Raw genomic sequence first — 21,194 nt, 5'->3', positions numbered from 1 at the left:
GTGGAGGCAGAAAGGGGGCAGACTGTAGACACTGGGGGGTAGGGAGCGGTCAATCAGTGGCACAGGTGATTAATTGGAGTGGTGAGCCGCCATAATCATTTTTTTTTTTACATTTTTAATTTTTTACTTTCTCTGTGTTGTTCTCTTGTTCGATTTTAGGTTATGTTTGAAATGCTTGAAAATTAATAAACAAAAAAATAAAAATAAAAAAATCAGTGGCACAGTATCAGTCCTCAATATTGAAAGATAAAAAAGCAACCCATAACTGTTAGGCAGTTATGCTTAAAACACTCCGGCTGGAAGGAGGCCTTCTCGACCAAAGAAAAAGCATAAAATCTTCTAGTTTTGAACCTCCCGCTCTCGGGACGTCCACTGGCTGCGAGAGAGCAGTGACGCACTGAACTTTCTCAAGGTAAAAAAAAAAAAAAAAAAGAAAGGAGATGTTAGCGGTTCGAGTGGCTTTTGCCAAAGAAATCCGTGTTGACATAATGTGTCTAAAACCTTTTGCTTCGTAAAGTTCACGACGTGTAAAACGCTAAGAGTTTAAGTGGCAATGACTTAAAAAAGAAAACAAGACGTGCTCGCCAAAGTCTTTATTTCTGACAACTTTAAGAATGATCGAGAGTGTGAAGTTACGGCGTCCGCTAGGATTTCTAACCGAGGTGCTCGCACTCCATTTTGTCTCTCTCCTCCCTCTCACTTCTCCTCCTGTCTTTTGGAGAGATGTCTGACCGGGTCCAAAAAATGTCCTATTATGGAGTACGCTAAGCGGATCAGCATAGTCTGTCCTTAATTTTTCTCTTTTCTTTTATATCTCTTTCTCTCTCTCGTTTTTTTTTTTTTTGTTTAGTCTGGCATGCTGTTTTCATCTCGCTCCCTGGCTCGGTTTGAGCTGGGGTCACCGCAGTTGTCTCAATCAGGGACCAGAAGGTTCAAACGGGCCCCAAGCGGGGCATATTTTTAGCCAGGCGAGGGTTCAGTATGTACAGCCTCAACAAACCCAATCAGCCTCTGCACCCACCAGGATCTGAAGTCCCGGGCTATTTCAGTGACAGACCGAGACTGAAAGAGAGAGAGAGAGAGAGAGACAGACGGAGAGAGCGTCTAGTTCAGCCTCCAGGGGGTTTGAAAAACCGGCGTAAAGGCACGAGCACATTTGTGTTTCTTTATGGGTTTTTTTTACCCTCTTAAAAATATCTGAGTAGAAAAGCAAAAAAATGTTCCCCTCGGCTGAGCGATTCCTGGCACGGCTAAAGTCCTGGATAACTGTAATGACATTTTCAGAAAAAGCACCATGGCAAGAAAATATGCCTCCCTTAGACGCTGCGGTAGAAAGATTGGTATCAGGACTCTCAATCCAGAAACCCTTCGACTGGTACAAACAGTCAGGACGATGGACAGAGTCGGGCCTCGGATAGAATAAACAGAAAACGGCAAACAAAAACGACATTTGTTCTTCTCAGTGCTTCCTGCACACACATATGCTGTTACAGAGCTAATATTGAAACAATAAACTCACTGGCAGGGCTAATCTGTTCTCTTGGACCAAAGATGGAGAACGTGAAATTATTTAGCCAAAATTCCACTGGGGGCCCTCTCAAATTAAAATGCAATTAAGTGTCCTAACCAGAATCACATTTTTGCAGAAATATGAATACATAAAGTGTGACTTAAGACTTTTTAACTAAGGACAGAATATGTGCTTTCATTTATGAACAGTAACATATCGAGCAAGGGTTTAAAACTGTAGCCATGTTTTATGATTTTAAAATACATAAATACTACGTAAATTAAATATGTGGAATACAAATCATTCCAGGTTCACTGGAAGTTTGGTCACTGATTAAATCTTTTTTAAAGGAAGAAATGCTACATCTTCAAAGTGCTTCAGAGACATGTCAGATCCAGCCTCTCATACACTGACCTCACAAATTATTGTGAAATGGAGCATTTGTACACCCACATATACGCCCACATAAACACAAATAGACTGAGAGAGAAAGAGTGAGAGAAAACAGTGGGAGAAAAACAGAGGGAAGTTGAATCATGTGTTGATTTTGCCACGTTAATCATGAGCAAAATGTCCATTGAGATCATTTATCCATTACTAAATCACATCGCTTGCTTAGTCTCTGCAAGCATACAGGACGACCAAGTGTAGTCCATGGTTATTATCGTTAGTATACTGTTAAAAACATTTTTGTTTTGAATTGACATAAAAGGTGAAATAAATAAGGAGACTAACTGAAATTATGTGACATTTTTCACCTTTATATATATATATATTAGGTGAAAAACTTAAAATAACTAAGGACAGAACATGTGCTTTCATTTATGAACAGTAACATATTTATTATTTATACAGTAACTAATTATTCCAGTTAGTTGCCAAAGCAACATTTCAAACTTTTTTTTTTTTTTTTAAATGTTTAGTTTATTAACCTGATACACTAAAGATACGAAAATGGAAATATTTACAATAAATAAAATTAAATAAATAAGTAAAAATAACAAAAGCACATAACAATTATACTAAAGTTGAAATGAAAACTGAAAATATTGATTAAAAAAATCTATAATAGTATATAAACAATACTAAAATAACACTGCTGTAGTCTGATTCACAAACAAATGATTCATTTGAATGGATTCTTTTAATGAATCAGTGAAAAGACTCACAACATTGGTTTGAATCAGTTGAAGAATGAATTACAATCTGTGAAACAACTGCTGATAAACATCTCAGTCGCTTACTGACTAGATGTTTACTAGACAAAGTGCGATGTGTATGTAAAGATACACATTCACATCAGAGTTTTGCACAAAAAACTGCAATTTAATTTAAAACATGTTACAAAAATTAGCATTGTTTTGTTGGGTGTGTAGTTAGACCTCATTTTGGGGAATGCTGCAAAAACATAAATTCTCTTTCACTGCTAAAACTAAATTCACTGGTGTTTTATGGTTTATGGTGTAATTGTTTTTCCCACAAACCTGCTTTATCTGAAAATTCACACTTTACTAAAGTTACCCAGAATTCATTGCTCTTAAAGGTGAAGTACTATACCTCTTGTGTCACCAAAAGAACTGCAAATAAATGACTGCTTGCAAACAGGTTTTCAGAACACTCCCCTCCCCATCTGCCATTGGCCGGCCAAACAGTTGGCCCCGCCCCTATCTCACGCCATTGGATGCTCAACCGTGCAGATACATGTTTTGATAGCACCACAGAGCCACAGTGTTTACACTTTTCAGCAGAATCAACCTATGAATGGCTTACTTATAGCTGTCTCTGCATATTAAGCTGCGAAACGAGAATTTAACATCCAAAATCATTCACACTTAAAGCATCTAGCAGATGCTCGAATCCAGAGCAGCATACAAGAAGCACTTTGTTTTCACATTTTGAGACTGCCGTGAGCAACAGATGGCAAGCAAATCTGCCTTTCAAATTTCAGCCAACCAACCAAACAAACATGTCAATACCCCCAGCTGGTCAAAACCGATTTCAATTAGACTCTCAATTAAACTTGTAATTTAAGAACTTCATAAAGTTTATGTTTAAAATTCCTTATGTCTTTTTCTACACACAGGCAGAGCGTTTCTAAAACCATCACATCCATTCAAATCAACCGTTTCATCACTTTGTGTGCAAGCATACCGTTTAATATGAGCAGATCGATCTGTTCATTAGTGCATTTGAAAAGCCTCTATAATGGTTCAGAGTAACCCGAGTGTGAGACCACTGGAGGCCTGGTCTGGTTTTGTTTTGGTTATGGGCTCTTTCTGGGGATGGATCAGCAAAACTGACCTGATATGAAGGAGCCAGGGGGCATCTGGCTGTAGTTGGCCCCAGGTAGAGTGAGAGCCGCTGAAGGTGCAGGTGTGAAGGGATGGCCGAAGTTCTGTGGCGTGGCATACGGGCCTGAAGGAATAGGCTAGATGAAGAGAGAAAGAGAGAGAAAGTGTGTCTGTTATGACTCTGAGAATCCAAAGGGACTTCATTTAAAGCAGGTAAAAACACAAACTTAATTCACAGTTGTGTAGAGATTAATTTTAACTGCACATTTTAATAATGCCAAGTGGCTGCAATAAATCGTAGGTGGATGTGAGTGCGTCCTAATTAGCATTTCCTATTCTATGACGTTTTGTAGAGTATATAGTGCAAGTAGTGTTTTCACACTGAAAATTCCAAATAGAATAAAGTGCACTTTAAATACCCGGATGATGCACTTAATAAACCAGGAAACCGCCGAAGTGTGGAATGTTGGACAAGTTATTACTTCCAATAAAGTACAGAACTGAATTCAAGATCTTGCTACTTACTTATAAGGCACTTCATAATCTTGCACCCCAATACCTTACACAACTTCTCCATGTTTACACTCCTTCACGTACTCTCAGATCTTCATCTTCAATTTCTCTTGTGGTACCTCGGATTCGACTAACTACCATGGGTGCCAGATCTTTTAGTTATGACATATCTTTTTATACAAGCTTTGTTATAACATGTTGTATTGAGTCTTTTTAATGCACTTTATTTGTATATGCGGCTTGTTTGATGTGTGTATTGTCTTATGCAGTGACCTGTATATTGCTTCTGAGGTGACCTTGGGTGTTATGATAAGGCGCCATTAAATAAAATGCATCATCATCATTCATTTCTGTCAGGAACACTAACGGCAAAGAGGATTGACAGACGCCTATGTTGAATGACAAAATAACCAAAATAACCTGATAAAGTTCATACACTAGACGGTTAAGTGCATCATTTGGGACACAGCTCTAGTGTGCTACTTTGGTGTCTGCTGCCTACATCAACAAGTTGTGGCACATGTGCTGCCTTCACATACTATCAGAATTATCGTAAATACAAGTTTCCTAGTTAAAAAATTGGACATGAACGCCCTCTCAAGTCATATTTACCACTGGAATCTCTGGGATAATTGTGAAACCCAAGTTCCCGAGTTGGGCGAGCCATACACTTTAAACATGGCGGAGGGGAGAACGATTGCTGCTGTGACTGGTATGCTTTATTCGTTTTTTCACAACAACTACATCGCCTTGTAATTAAAGTAATGCACATTTACATATACGAATAATCATTTGAAGCATATTGTATGTTTTATACACAGCAAAACTAGCCTGTATTCGACCGAAATTACACTGACTGACTAGATAGGGCTGTGAAAATGTATATTGTTGTCAATGAATGGGATGCTAAATATAATTTTTACTTTAATAAGATTTTCCCAATAAATGGGCAAGAATAAAGGTGTCCTCCTGTTCTTTCCGACAACAAAGCGCTTGAACGCTTGAAAAAGCGCAATCACGACTTCAGAAGTGGGAAGTAGGAAATGAACGATAGCATGTGAAGGCAGTAAATAATTAAACCAAACTCTTTTCTATTTTTAAAATTGTATTCATTCCTGTGACGTTATCAGCATCATTACTCCAGTGTTCAGTGTCACATGATGCTTCAGATATCATTCTAATATGCTGATTTGGTCCTTGCTGAAAGAAAAAATATTAATTTATTTGAAAATTAAAATAAAAAATGTACTGACCCCAAACCGTTTGAATGATCGTGTACATTGTAATCATTTAATGTGAATATGTATATTCATATGTGTTTGCGTGTTTACCGGCGGGGTGTGTGTCTCGTTGCCTTTGTTGGCCAGTCTGCTGAGGATGCTTCTCTCCGACATCTGCAGACGGGCCGTGATCGGCGGGACTCGGGAGAGTGTGGCCGGGAGCCGCGTTACGTCGGCCTTCATGTCACTCAGAAGCTCCTCCAGTTGGTTAAGAACTACAAAAATGTCCATTATTACAACATGCCAATTGCTAAGAGACTAAATACTATTTATAAACTGCCTATCTGTTCACTTACAACCTTTATGAAGACTTTTTTTTTAAATAGCGTACTAATAAATAAGAACAGGAACATATATTAAGAAAGTAAACAGGGTCAACTTTGATTTCATGTTGACTTTAACAACTGAGGGAGTGGGAAGCAAATATCAATCAATTTATCAATTAATCATATTATTCATTCAAGCCTTGGAACAATTCCAGAAGAGAGGTTTTGAACAGTGTTGTTATTGTTAACTAAAAGTAAAAGTAAAAAAAAAAATCTTTAATTGAAATAAAGCCGAAATGTATTAAAATATAAATATTAAATGTAAAACTTAAACTTAAAAAACAACAAAAACACACATTAATAATAATAAAAAATACTAAAACGTAAATAAATTTGAATTAAAGCTACATAGAAATATAAAACACAAAATACTAAAACTTAATGAACAACATAAATGAACACTGAACAATAAGAGTTAATTGAAAATATTAATAAATACTATAATAGTATACAGTATAACTTGTTTTGAAACACATCAAATAGGCAGCTTTTTATCAATATCAGCTTTAAAAACCAATCCAAGGTTCAGAAAGCGAACTAAAAGTGATACAGTTGATTCTGACTGTCAAAAGTGAAGTTTACTGGCAGTTCTCTCAGCAGTTGCAGGCAATCATACGAGTGACATGCCAAGTAAACTGGTATCCAATAAATGTTTTATCGCTACAGTTTAAACAACACGTTTGAGAAAACTCCAGGACATTTTAAAAGTGCCTTGTGTTCTTGAACTGTTCCCATATCAGAGCTGGCAGGAACACTGGTCCCGCTGGATCTACCCAGAAGCCCTTTATCAGACTCTCAAGACGCCAGCAAACTTTGTCTGAGTTACACACAAACATATTCCCTCTGATACATCATTTCTCATTAAAAGATATTCACGAGAAAAATCACACACACTTTCCTTACCCTTATGCAAGACAGCATTGGCAGGTTTGTTTCCAGCAAGCGACTCCTTGCTGAGATGCTGATGTGACTCGGCTAGACATTCGACCTCGGCAAAACGAGCGTTCAGGGCCATGGCCGGGTGAGTGGGGTCCTGGGTCATGTTGAGGTACGCAGCCCGACGCAGCTGCTCCTCTATCACCAGGGCCTGCTCCAGCAACTGAGAGAAAGATGTAAAGATGTGTAAAACTGTATGTTTACAAAATCGGTGCTTCGGAAGTCATGAATTTACAAAAGCTGCCAGCATGCTAAATAAAGCACTGCTGCTAAAAAATATTTAAACACTTCTATATTATAAACTTTTGTCATATAAGAGGTCATTGTACTATAAAAATATCCTGTAAGTGTCAGAACTCAAAACTTCCTTGTTAGTCCAAAAACAGCTTTGATTGAAACCAAGCTCAGAAAACGACTTGTTTCGGATTTTGTCACATTATTATGCCATAGTGCAGCAAAAGACCGCCTCTGCAGAGGAAGATCAATGCTTACTACTACATCATTGCCTCTTTAGCCCCGCCCACCGATTCGCACATGTCATGTAGTAGTAAATACGGGACAGATGCAAACACAGGATTACTCCAGCAACAAAACCATAGAGACGCCTCTGAGGATAACAAGACATTTCCTTGTGATCCTTACATTAAGTACGCTTCATTTTCCTGCAGATTCGTTTTTAAACAAGACACAGTTTGACGCAGCTTTTCTGAGAGACTGAAAATAAAAGATGACGCAGTGGCGACTACACTGGATCCGACAGTAATGTTGCAACACACAAGTGTGAGTAACAGTGTTTTTTACCATGTGTCACTATTGCTTTGTCTATCGTTTGTATGTACTTACTTTACTGAAAACAATGAAGGATTAATATAAGAACGACAGTGCGACAAACAACGGTCATTCATTCATAATTTGTTTAAACGAAACACCATCCTTTGTCTACTATAATTTAAGTACTCAAACTTTTATGTATGGCTGAATGTCAGTGATTGTCTTTTTTCAACAAAGTAATGGCGTTGAAAATTTGTTTTAAAATGCAAAACTGTTACCCAATCATAGCAGTGGGCGTTTACTTCCAAGTCTTCAATGCAACACGCCCATCAAAACGAAGTGTTTCAAAGAGAGGGACAAAAACAGGATAGAAAACAGTTGTTCTGCTTAATATATTTGTGGAAACTGGGATTCTTTGGGGAATAGAAAGTAAAAAAAAAAAAAAAAAACAGCATTTATTTTTAAATAGAAATATTTTGCAACATTATAAATGTCTTTACTTTCACTTTTGATTAATTTGATGCTTCCTTGCTGAATAATAATAAAAAAAAATCTTACTGACTATCAGGGCTTGACATCAACCTTTTTGCTCACCAGCCACTGTGGCTCCTGGATTTTAAAAGTTACTAGCCACTTAGCATTTTCACTAGCCACAATTTTGACATCGATGCCATAGGGGAAAAACTGCCATATAGATTTTTTTTATCTCATAATTTGGCAGCAGGTTTATTAGGCTGCTGTCACTTTAAAGGAGAACTCTGGTCAATTTTAACATTGAGCTAATTTTTTTGTACATTTGGAGTGCTGTTAATACAGAGAACAACAACAAAAATCGGTGTTGCCTTCAACGTGTTATCCTCGTTTTAAAATTTGCACCCTGTTGACTTCAATGGGGCAAGTTTTAAACCTGCTTTTAGCCTCTTAACATCCTTGATGTGTCATTACAAGTGCACAGGTCATGTGAGTGATTCCTTCGGAGTGAACGCGGGTGAATCTGACTGCAGTAGATGTGAAAGAAATATATAAAAAATGATGTTTATTCAGCCAGCGCACATACCTGTATTTACATCCTGTTTTCGGTCGAAGTCCACAGTAGTCGATTGTCGAGTTCATAGGTTTAGTACCTATGATCACGCGCGTGAACTCGACAATCGACTACTGTGGACTTCGACCGAAAACAGGATGTACATTTTTTTTTTTTTTTTTTAAACAGGATGTAAATACAGGTATGTGCGCTGGCTGAATAAAACATAATTTTTATTAATATCTTTCACATCTACTGCAGTCAGATTCACCCGTGATCACTCTGAAGGAATAACTCACATTAGCTGTGCACTTGTAATGACACATCAAGGATGTTAAGAGGCTAAAAGCAGGTTTAAAACTTGCCCCATTGAAGTCAACAGGGTGCAAATTTTAAAAAGAGGATAACACGGTGTAGGCAACACTGATTTTTGTCGTTGTTCTCTGTACTGACAGCACTCCAAATGTACAAAAAAATGAGCTCAATGTTAAAATTGACCGGAGTTCTCCTTTAAGACCTGATGCACGGATCCATTATACTGTTACACGTGTTTTCTTCCTCAACTTCTTACGTTCACTTAAAAACGATGAGGAGAGGAGGGTTTGTGTGTCACTCGCTGTCGGAGAGATGAGAGAGAGAGAAACGCAGATGGTATCGTGTTTCTATTCTGTGGAAAATGAGTATTAGAAGAGTTTCAGATATTTCAGTATCGATATGTATCGAAACATTGATATTTTTGCTACATACACTACATTGCACTTAGTTTCTTTTTTCAGATGCCCTTTTAAAAGACTACAATTGAAAAATGTATATATTATATATAAAATTCAACCCGCCAATATGGTGGCACGCCACTGCAATATACACGCCACTGCTGAAATACACCTGCATTTGGCGGGTGTTAATGTCAAGCCCCGCTGACTATAAACATTTGAATGGTGGTGTAGCTTTTCCTTTTCATTACATCAGGTTAGCACAAAAATAGTCTCAAAAAAGACAAAGTGAGGAAAAGACAATGGAAAAAAGCATCATGGGTGAAAGAGGGAAGCGGCTGAGAGAGCACAAAGGGAACATTAAAAAAGGACAAAAGCTGGATCGAGGGAGAGCGAAACACGGAGGAAAATAGGTCACAAAATAAAAGGGAATTGAAGAAATTGACCAGAATTGACAGAAGAATTAAGTCTGGAACGATAAACCATTCCAGTGATTTACGAGCATGAGAAAGCACCAGCTTCCAATTAAAAGAGGTTCCACTGGAATAACAGCGGCTCTCAGGTTGCTCAACGCATACGGAATTATGTAAGAGAAGAAGAGAAAGACAGAGCGAGAGAAAAAGAGCAAGGGAGGCTGAGAAAAGAAAAAGGAGGATGTCGAGAAAAGGATATGAAACATGTGATGAAAAGAAAAACAGGAAAAACAATGAGAGACAGGGCTGTTTCACAAGAACGAGTGTCAGCATATTCAGGTTTTGTGTTTGCGATTGCGGTGCATCAACATGACAGATAAAATCTTCAGGCAGGAGTCAGACAAACAGCAGAACAAAAGGTAGAGAAAGAAGCATGCCAAAGCAAGACACACAAGTATATAATTACGATACAAACGACTGAACAAAAGAAGCAGCTTTCAAACAATGACCTACCACAACGCAAGAAAAGAAAAGTGTAAAATGACTACAAAAGCCGCAGTAAAACGAAATTAAACTCGACCGCGGATGTCACAACAAACAAAAAGAAAAGAAACTAAACAATTTTTTGTTTAGTTATATTCTTTATTTACAACATACCTTAAACCGTCTGGCCAGGAACTTGTTTTTCATCTCTAAGAAGTTTCCCTTGTTGGCTTGAGTTTTGAAAGGTTCGTTGACGATGGTGAACTGAGGGTCGTTCTGAATGTCCTGCCACCGGGCATAGCCATGGCTTCGATAGGTCAAGGATCAAACTACAGTTCCAGGGTTTCCACACATTTTCCATACTTTTCCAGACTCGAGCTCTCTGTAGATGTTAATAGACCATATGTAACATAAATGGCTCACACAGCATTTTTTGGCATTATATTTGGTATGTCATCTATTAACATTTTTATTTTCTGTTCTTTTCATTGGTTTTCTCAAAGTGATAATATGCGCTTAAATTATATAAGAAACCTTAAACGTTTTAAAACCTGTGTATATTAACACATCGGTTTTGATTCTGTACAGTCTGTTTGAGCCTCTGTTTACACCTGGTATTAAGATGCGTTTTGGTTGATCGGATCTCAAGTAGACGTGGGAGACACATTCCCGTTTACACCTGGTGTTTTAATCCGACTCTTTTGTCCACTTTCAACCACTTCTGTCCTGATTTCTTCGAGGGGAGGGTCTATGAGTGGGGAAATGAATGGGCTTTTTTTAGATCTTTCAATCTAATGGACAAAATAAGCTCACGCAATTTACACATATACACGACTGGAGACGACGGAAAAACACACGGAGAGCCGCAAGATCAGCCGAACGCTGTAAGTGTGTGTTAGAAACCAGGAATGATGATGAGAGAACATTGTGCTTGGTACGTTTTTCATCTTTAAAACAAATTTGGGTCTCCAGACGACTTAAATCTTAAATCCCGTCTGGCTAGAGCTCTTCCCATAATGTTACGCATGAGGTCAGTAGTGGAGAGTAGACGGTCTTTTGTGGCTGTTTGAACACATTCGATCACATGAGTGTTTACACTACAAAAGCAATCCGGCCGAATGTGTTTTGGACTACCTCTGGAAGTGGTGGAAAGTGGACAAGCTCAAAATGTTTTAGACCCCGTTTACACCTGTATTTAGTGTCGTCCACCCTTTATCCGATCGACCAAAACTCATCTTAATACCAGGTGTAAACACGGCCTTAGATGATCGTTTGCTCCTTTATCTGTTGCTGGTTTGAGTGGCACACACACATTCGTTCAAAAGAAACAAACAAGTAAAGTTTATAGTAAAGACAAACATGCCTTGAATTCACTAAGTTGTGTTCGACAACCACTAAACAATCACTAAACTAAATTTTATATTTTAGAAAACTGAACCTGGAAATTACTCAAATCAAATTCAATACTTTTCCAAACCTCGTAGAAAACCTCGTAGGAAGTGTAAAGAACTTTATTTTCAATAAAAAAAGTAAAAAACTGTTTAGCTGTCTGTAGTGTTCGCGGCTAAAGCAATATGAATGTATTTGCAGGAACTACATTTTTTCCATCTCATTTTATTGCCTTGTTCTTCTTGGCTTTGAGCTCTAAACAAACGTTTCATTTAGCAAACGCAGTATAAATATACATTAATGGAACTGGATTGTTTCTACGGTGACAGCAGCCTATCTCCAAGGATACCACACGATGCCTGCCAGCAGCCAGAAGTCGTGTCGCCGGTGCCAGATCTCATTGATCTTGCCTGATGAAATGGCCGCCCGCTCCTCGTTCTGCCAAAGAGTGTGAAGCTCTGTGCAAAAGAGAAAAACACAACACGGCCACATATCAGTTACTATCCGTTTATACCTGATGACGCGTAAATAAACAAAAGCCAACAATCCTCCAACAACATGGCTAGCATGCGTATAAATCGTGTTTATCTAGCTATAAACGAAATGATTTGTCCAGAGTGCTGTATGCTTAATGTTTGCTTGAAATGTTTTATCGACGCTGGTGAAATGTTTATAGCTACAAGTAAGTATAAACCCCTTGATGTTTAGTTGTTCTCTTTTAAAGTTGTAAATTAAACTATGCAAAGTGATTGGCTTCTGGGAACTGAAACTATTTATAGCGACTGCGGCTGGGAAAAATCAAAGAAATAATAGACCAGAGAATGACAACTAGCGTAGCTTGCTAACTATGGGTTGTTGAGATGACAGGTGTTGGAATTGAGTATCTAACTGGTATTTGATCATGAACAGGACGTAATTAAAAAATTATGGCTGATGCTGATAAGCCGATAATTTTATGGCATTTTATGAATCTCTGGGAGTTTGAAATGGTAAAAACCAAAACCCAAATTCAATGTTTTTCAAGTGACCCTCTCCCTGATGATCTTAGTCAGGTGATGAATCATATTAGACAGTTCAATGTGTTGGTCATTACACTCATCTCAGAAAAAAAATCTCAGAATTTGTAATGTGAAATGGCGCACCTACTCCTGAACTCTCCCTTTATATTCCCAATAGTCCCATTACAGTATCCACCCTCACCACACACCAATTATTCATAGTATTAGTCTCACAGAGAAATACTGATGCATGCACTTATACAGTATCTGCACACAAAATATAAACACACAAGTGTACATTTACATGCTGATTGACCATGAATATAAGCAGAATGCATGAAATCATAGGTTTTCGCATTTCAACACAAGTCATTTTAGGAAATAATCAATGGTGAACGATGGAAAATAATCTAAGGGAAGTCTTCGTAAACCACTGACAGATGAAATCACTGCTTGCTGTTCCTGGTAAAACCGCTCAGCGGAAGCTCAGAGAAGCTGAACTGCTCCTTCACAATGTAACCACACTGTCATGTTACTCAACAACACACTGTTCCATTGCCCTTTATCATAACAGCACAAGCTTCACTTTACATGAGTGAGCAGCTTTACATAATGTCGACACAATGACCTGGCACATGTTACTGTGCTTGTCAACACTTGGCAAAATTAACTAGCGTGATGTACGAAGGATAAACGGAGTCAGAATAGAGCTATTGAACCAGCCATATGTATATCAAATAAATATGAATATCAAAAATGCATCTGTAAGCTGCAGGGTGTCATTACTGTGCTATCAGCGACACCAAACAAAATTTTTTTTGTTTTTTTTCTAAACACGGTCCTGTTGGCCCCTACTGGAAGATGCCATAATTACACCATCAGAAGGCACACAGCATCTTTCTCCATTGATGGCCTTTCAAAATTAGCGGTGTAATCTGACTATTGTCTTTCAAGCAAAATGTTATTATATAATGGATGTTGTTGGAAGGCTCTTAAAAGCATGAAATGTTTATTTTGCAGTTGACATCACAGCTCATAATAGAGTGGTCTTGCCCATACAGCAAAATAATATATATTTTCATTTATATAGCTAACATTGATGATAAAGTATATTGATATTATATTAATGTATTTTGCTAAGCTTACTTATATAAACAAGGTTAAAAAAATATATTAGCAAATATATTTTCAATGTATATATTTATTTTATTGTCCAAAAAAATTGGAAATATTTTGTCGTAAATATTGTCTTGCCACTTGAAGTACATTTTATAATATATTTTGGCATTTGAAGGTTTAAACTAAATATATTTGAAAAATATGCTTTCTTAAGCATACAACAAGTTTACAACATAAAGTGAAAGGTATACTATGTAACTTTTGTTGTTCAAAATTAACTACATTTAAATAAGTCAATAAAGTCAATAAATCATCAATACTTCTTCCAAAAAGGTTTTTTTTTTTTTTTGTCTTACCCTGATTCACTATGGTAAGCCTATAAGTGTTTATATTTTAGACCTGTCGGGATGGTTTTCAGGGGATATTGTGTACATGCGTCAGTCGCCCGTGCGTGTCTCGTCATATCCGTAAATAGAGAAAACTTGCTCCGGCTACTTTGACGTGTGTCTGATGTTGGAGTGGCAGAGGTTAGTTTCACAACAAGTGAGAAAGGTTGACATGGAGAAGCTAAATCTCCAAACTCCAGGGAATAAACCCATTTTAAACAAACGCCGAACAGAGGAGAGTCTGCTGGCAAAAAGAGAACGAGACAGAGCTCGTAATAAAACAAGAATCAACAATGGCTTGGCTTTTCGGAGATGGCGAGAACTGAGGGATTTGAAATGTTGTAAAAGCGACACAGAGATGATGTTTTTATCACTCAACAGGCGAGTAAAGTATTTTATTGAACAGATAAATTGCCATATGTAGCTCTCTAACAGAGTTCACTGTAAAGCATTATTGATATTGAAGGGGCATTTCATCATAGTTGTTGAAGGAATTTATTTTCAAGGAAGTATCGTGTGTATTAATGGGTAAAGATACAGTAACATCTTCAGCTAGTCAGCTTGAGATCCTTTCCATCTAACCTGGTTACTGTATATCTCTCAAGTCTAGCACTGAATGCTTTATGGGCAGCAGGATAATATCTCTCTCTCTCTCTCTCCCCAAACAATGTTTATCTGCAAAATGCACGCAGTTTTTTTTTTGTTTTTTTGGTCCTGCTAGAGGGCCAAAAGTTACTTAATGTAACTTTAACATATAATCTACATACATTTATATATATATATATATATATATATATATATATATATATACATTAGTTTTTTTCTATTTTTTTCTGAATGGCGGGGCTGTGCAAGTACTCAGTTGTATCAGCATTGTCTTAATATGATTATTCACTCACATTATTTAATAGCTCAGGTAATTGACACTAAAGTTTAAATAAAGTACACATTGAGATGGCAGATTAAAAGTGTTTCAACACAGACAAAATGCCTCACAGCAGCTTTAAACAACCCAATGGTTGAGTTTACCTGTGAATCCTCCATCTGCGATGTTGAACATGAACCGTGGGCGCTCTGTGGGCTTGCCGTTACCTTTGGGCACTTCCTCCCTCTGCCCTCTGCCCTCTTTCCCAGCATCCCTTTCACCCTTCACCTCCTCTGTGTCCCGATGGAAAAAAAGGGAAAAAACAGGTTTACATCATGTTTAATTTAGTAATTGACCCTTCACAGGGAGTTTGATTGACAGGCGATCTGACCAATCATAATTCGCCATCCGCCGAATCCGCCATTTTTGTCTGACAAAGCAGTCAGGAGAGTTAGTAGATTAACGTTGGAGGATTTGAACTTGAAAAAAACTGTGTGTACTGATTGATGTCTTTCCGCGGTTAACAACATTCCTTCTTATGTTCATTCATGTTTATTTGATGCTATAAATTAACTAGAAGGAATAGATGATCACGAGCAGCTTTAACTGACGCGCCACAGCGATCTGTCAGACACATTAAACGGTATTTATTGATTACATTTCTTTAAAAAATGACCAAATTTGAAAGGTGAGACTTTGTTTCATATCAAAAGTAACCTGGTCTGTCCTGTCTGTCAGCACGTTGTCAGTGTCCTCTCTGCTCCACGATGTATTTTTCACTGTGTGAGAACATGGTGGGGCGTGGCTTGTCGGACATAGCAACAGTGACTCTTTGCGAACGGTCACTTACTTTTTGTGACAGACAGACTGTACAAACGCCTTTGATCAGGTGGTTTTTATTCTTCTCTATGCCACTATGAACCATACAAAATGCTAAGAAAGAAAGAGTAGCATTGTAACATTCACCTTTTTTGACATCAGAAGATTGATCCAACTTCTCTTTCTTTTCTGTTGTTTCTGTAGGAGGAGACGTCACTTCACTCTTCTCTTTCTCCTCTCCAGTCTTCTCTCTTTTCTCTCCCTTGTCCCCTTTCAGAGCCTCTGTAATGACAGACAACAATCAGCCCTCAGCTCACAATAAATCGACCGGCTGGCATTACAGCCAATCCGATTTCACCAGTTTCTGCCAGAGGTACCTCTGCTCTCATCTTTCATGGACGGGGAATCAGACGTTTTCTCTGGGGAGGCGTCTTTTTCAGTGCTCTCCTCGTCTTGTTTTTCTTTCTCGCTCTTTTCTTTCGGAGAAGACTGAGAAATGTCAGGGTTTTCTTTCGTTTTTGAGTCATCGGATGCTCTGGTTGGACTTTCAGATGTCTGAGCTTTTTCACTGCTTGCGGGATCTTTCTCACCCTCTTCCGCAGTGGTGGAAGAAGTCTGGAAGAAGAGACAGAAACACTCTCTTTATTTGACTTTCGCATGTCTTTACATGAAGTTACAGTCTACAAACAAACACTCGCAGCGGTTCTTTAGGCACCCCGGAAAAGCCATTTACAGCCATTCAAAAGCTGCATCCTGACAAAATCATTTTGTACCAAGCAACAAATAATTCATAAATATGTCATTATATTAAAACAGATGTTTATTTCATTACATTATAGCAGATGTTCCGCTAAGGACGGTCACTAATGCAGGATTTGGGACTGTTTGCTTCCTGCTTCTTCAGGGATCCATCCTGGAACAGAGCTGTTTTACATTAGATTTGTTCAAATTGAGCTGAAAATAACCAAAAGTGCTTTGCATGTGGTTAAAACACTCCCTTTGCAAAAGATTGTTAGAGATTTGGGACTTTAGATTTCCATCAGGATCTGTGGATCTGTCATCACTTATCTGCCCTTATGTTGTTCCAAATCTGTATGACTTTTTCTTCTGCAGAACATAAAAGAAGATATTTTGAAGAATGTTGGGAGCCGAACAATTTTGGTGCTCACTGACAAAAAACAACAACAATGACACGTTTCTCAAAACATCTTCTATGTTCCACATGAGAGTGAGTAAATGAAGACAGAAGGCAAAATCATATTTGGGTGAACTAAGCCTTTTAGGTACAAACAAAAGCAGCTGTTATATAGTCTGATCAAGGTCAAATACAGTGCTTTGCATAAGTTTAGACACCCATGCTAAAGTTGACTAAAAAGAGGAATAAAAAATCATCTTTTGGAAACTGAACTTAATGCCTTAATTTAAAAAATTAGGAAAAATTCAACCTTTAAGGACACCAATTTTCTTTGTGAATGAATAATGTATCGTAAATAAATAAATGTTCTTCCTTAAAATACAGGGTGAATAAGTTTGGACACCCCTATGTTAAATTCCCATAGAGGCAGGCAGATTTTTATTTTTAAAGGCCAGTTACTTCATGGATCCAGGATACTATGCATCCTGATAAAGTTCCCTTGGCCTTTGGAATTAAATAGCCCCACATCATCACATAGCCTTCACCATACCTAGAGATTGGCATGGGGTACTTTCCATAAGATCATCTCTCAATGCAAATCAAACTAGCTATTAGGCTAACTGAAATAAAACCATGCCAATCTCTAGGTATGGTGAAGGCTATGTGATGATGTGGGGCTATTTTAATTCCAAAGGCCAAGGGAACTTTATCAGGATGCATAGTATCCTGGATCCATGAAGTAACTGGCCTTTAAAAATAAAAATCTGCCTGCCTCTATGGGAATTTAACATAGGGGTGTCCAAACCTATGCACCCTGTATTTTAAGGGAGGACATTTATTTATTTACGATACATTATTCATTCACAAAGAAAATTGGTGTCCTTAAAGGTTGGATTTTTCCTAATTTTTTAAATTAAGGCATTAAGTTCAGTTTCCAAAAGATGATTTTTTATTCCTCTTTTTAGTCAACTTTAGTATGGGTGTCTAAACTTATGCATAGCACTGTATCTTTACTTAGGGTGTGAAATGTTTAATTTTGCACAGGCTGTACTTGTTAATTTTTACTTCCATATACTACCATTAAAAACTATGGAGTCAGTAAGATTTTGTTTGAATGAAACAATTATTTTTATTCAGCAAAGCTGATCAAAAAGATACAGGAAAAACCTTTACAATGTTACCAAATGAAAACTGTATTTCACAAAAATATTAAGCAGCACAGCTGTTCTCAAAATGAATAATAGTCCATGTTTCTTGAGCAGCAAATCAGCATATTAGAATTATTTCTGAAGGATCATGTGACAAATTCAGCTCTGGTGAACATGAGACTTCTTTCAAACACATAAAATGATCTTACCGACCCCAAACCTTTGAACAGTAGTTTACGCCACACTCTAAATCATAGGTTTCACATTACAGTAACTTTAAAATTAAAAAACATTATTACATTATATAATTCTTAACAGATCATTAAAGCCACCACTAAAAGCAGCTTGTCTGAAGAACCAAAAGCAAACCAAACCAAAACACCAAAGCAAACATACTCTCTCACACACTTTCTGAAATACTAGATTTATACCGACAGGTTCATGTAGTGTTTTGCTAAACCTGTGCAATAAAATAATCCCTGCCACACACCGACACGCACGTTTGTTTATCATGCTGGAGATTTTATATTCTTCTATTGTTTTTATTCTGAGATGACATTTAATAACCCCTAAATATAAACCTAACCATCACACAAACATTTATGCATTTCAGTGAGTCATTATTTAGTATGCTTATTAAGCAGTTTTCCTTGTGGATTGTTGGATGGTCTCTACATTGTAGGTGATTTCAGGTTTTGCATTTAGTCCTCAAAATGTAGCCAACACACACACACACACACACGTTGGGTTTCCATGTTTTATGGGGACTTCCATAGACATAATGATTTTTATACTGTACAAACTGTATATTCAACCCCTAACCCTAAACCTACCCATCACAGAAAGCTTTCTGCATTTTTACATTTTCAAAAAACATCACTTAGTATGATTCATAAGCTGTTTTTTGTAATGTAGACCAAAAAAGGTCCCCACAAGGACAAGGATTTCAGATATTGCCATCTTTGTGGGGACATTTTGTCCCCATAATGTAGGGTTTACTTGAACCACACACACACACACACACACACACACACACACACACACACACACTTACCTCTCCATGTTCTGTGCTTTCCACACTATCCCCCTCCTTTCCTTCTTTTACTTTTTCCTTCTCTCTCTCTCTTTCTGGTTCGGTCTGGGACTCGCTCTCATCTTTCTCCACCTCTTTCGCGCTCTTTTCTATCTTGTCGGGTGGAGAGGGAGTGGCTGTGGGAACAGGTCACGGCAGGTAAAGTCTCTGTGTGTGTGAGAGAGTCTCTCTTTGGGCTGCGTGTGAGAGTTTCAGGTGAGTTTGTACCTGGTTTGGAGGTGCATGGTGTGTTATTACAGCTCAGTTCAGGTGTGGGAGTGTCTGTCTTAATGGCAGGAGAAGAGGCTCTTGAAGATTTCTTGGAGTCCACAGTAATCTCTGGCTTCAGTTCAGGCATGCTCCATTTACCGTTAATGTGCTCAAACTCTTGCACCTACACACGAAAAATAGAAACCTGCCCTTTTACTTCATTCAACAAGAGCATCAATCAATCATTCAATCAGTCTGTATGTCTGTCTATCTATCTATGAAATAGGAACTAAAGCTTACCTTTTTATTTTATGCTTTTAATTCATTGTTGTGAGTTATAAAAGGTTATTAAAAGCTAATTCTAGGAAGGTGCAAAACTACATATACAACTAGTAGACTAATTAGTCTCAACTAGAAGACCTGCACATTTAATTAGGCTGGCTTAGATATACATTTTATACGGACCGTTTAAATAAGACAGTTTTGCTTCCAAAAACTGCTAGGTAAGAAAATATAAAAACGTATGATTTTAAGGAAACACTTAAAAAACAGCATGAGATATGACGCAGTGAGACATGATCAGTGATGTCTGTCTGAAAGTGTATGGCTGTAGCAACGAGGATTTAAGCTCATCCAAGACGGTTTTATCAAGCACCATTAAAATATCAGTATCAAGACAATATATTACCGGTCAAAAGTTTGGGGTCGTTAAGATATTTTTATGTTTTTGACATAAGTCTCTAATGCTCACCAAGTCTGCTTTTATCTAATCAAAATACAGTCAGAACAGTAATACTATGAAATATTATTACAATCTTACTAATATATTTTAAAAAGTAATCTATTCCTGTAATGGAAAAGCTGTATTTTCAGCAGCCAATAGTGCAGTCTATCAATTATGAAAACAGTTGTGCTGCTTAAGATTTTTGTGGAAACCTTGATACATTTTTTTTAGGATTTTTTAATAAAAAGTTTCATTTGAAATTTAGCTTTTATTTTATATGTTTATTTTAGCATTTATTTTTCCTACAATGTAAAACTCCTTAAAAAAAACTTACACTGTTCAAGGTAGCGTACATAATAGGGTTGTACTGATAGACAATGATATCTATTACTATTATTATTATTATTAAATTAATATTACAATTCCTTTTCCCAACCATAATTTCCTAGCGCATACCCGGAGCTTACTCATTAAAAAACGTAAAGAACTTAAAAAACATTTAAGTCTATTATGACTTATATAATAACAATATTTAATAGGTCCGAACACTGCAATAATCTGTCATCTATGAAAATTAAGAGCAGCTTTATTTCAAACACCGACTTTCAAAAACAGCTGGTTTAACACAAAACACTTCTCTTTTTATTTTTTCACTATATGTATGGGCCACAAGAGAAATATTAAGAAGATAAATTAAGACAGTAATATACTGTTATCAGCATATGAAACCCGTGCTGGCAAAATGAGATCCGTAACGGCTAATTTTGAGCTAGGCCTACAGGCAAAACAAGTGAAATGTATCAATTTTGGTCGCATTTAAGGTTTTCACAAAAATGTGTTTATTAAGCCCCCATCTAGCAATCCCGATGCTCAAAATAGCAATTAAACTTAAATTAAAAGTATCTTTAGGCTATTTGTTCTATCTTTAGGCTAGAGGTTTACCTTCCTAAACATTTCCTTTGTTTTAATAATCCATGAAAAATTGCTGAGGGTTTTTCTTCTCGCTTCTTGACGACAGTCAATTTTTATCTTTTAATTTGTATCTGTTTTTGCAAATGAACTCTTCTGT

The 21,194-nt window shown here is 37.3% G+C and overlaps 1 protein-coding gene across 4 annotated transcripts in view; it reads right to left on the bottom strand.

Annotated features, from left to right (window-relative positions):
- chd3 (chromodomain helicase DNA binding protein 3) overlaps positions 1–21,194 on the bottom strand; it is a 60,929-nt gene that overhangs the window by 7,614 nt on the left and 32,121 nt on the right. For all 4 annotated transcript variants that reach the window (XM_084405921.1, XM_084405922.1, XM_084405919.1 and 1 more), the window contains exons 30-39: positions 19,420–19,585; positions 19,174–19,328; positions 16,214–16,451; positions 15,984–16,118; positions 15,182–15,310; positions 11,999–12,107; positions 10,435–10,567; positions 6,824–7,019; positions 5,646–5,809; positions 3,812–3,938 (exon numbers count right to left, since the gene is read on the bottom strand). In XM_084405921.1, coding sequence (XP_084262047.1) covers positions 3,812–3,938; positions 5,646–5,809; positions 6,824–7,019; positions 10,435–10,567; positions 11,999–12,107; positions 15,182–15,310; positions 15,984–16,118; positions 16,214–16,451; positions 19,174–19,328; positions 19,420–19,585 — 1,552 coding nt within the window. The remainder of the gene's footprint in view (positions 1–3,811; positions 3,939–5,645; positions 5,810–6,823; positions 7,020–10,434; positions 10,568–11,998; positions 12,108–15,181; positions 15,311–15,983; positions 16,119–16,213; positions 16,452–19,173; positions 19,329–19,419; positions 19,586–21,194) is intronic.

This window comes from Rutilus rutilus (genome assembly GCF_951802725.1).
Source record: "Rutilus rutilus genome assembly, chromosome: 3".
NCBI lineage: Eukaryota > Metazoa > Chordata > Actinopteri > Cypriniformes > Leuciscidae > Rutilus > Rutilus rutilus.
The sequence above is the reverse complement of the archived record's forward strand: the minus strand, read 5'-3'. Positions and strand labels throughout refer to the sequence as shown.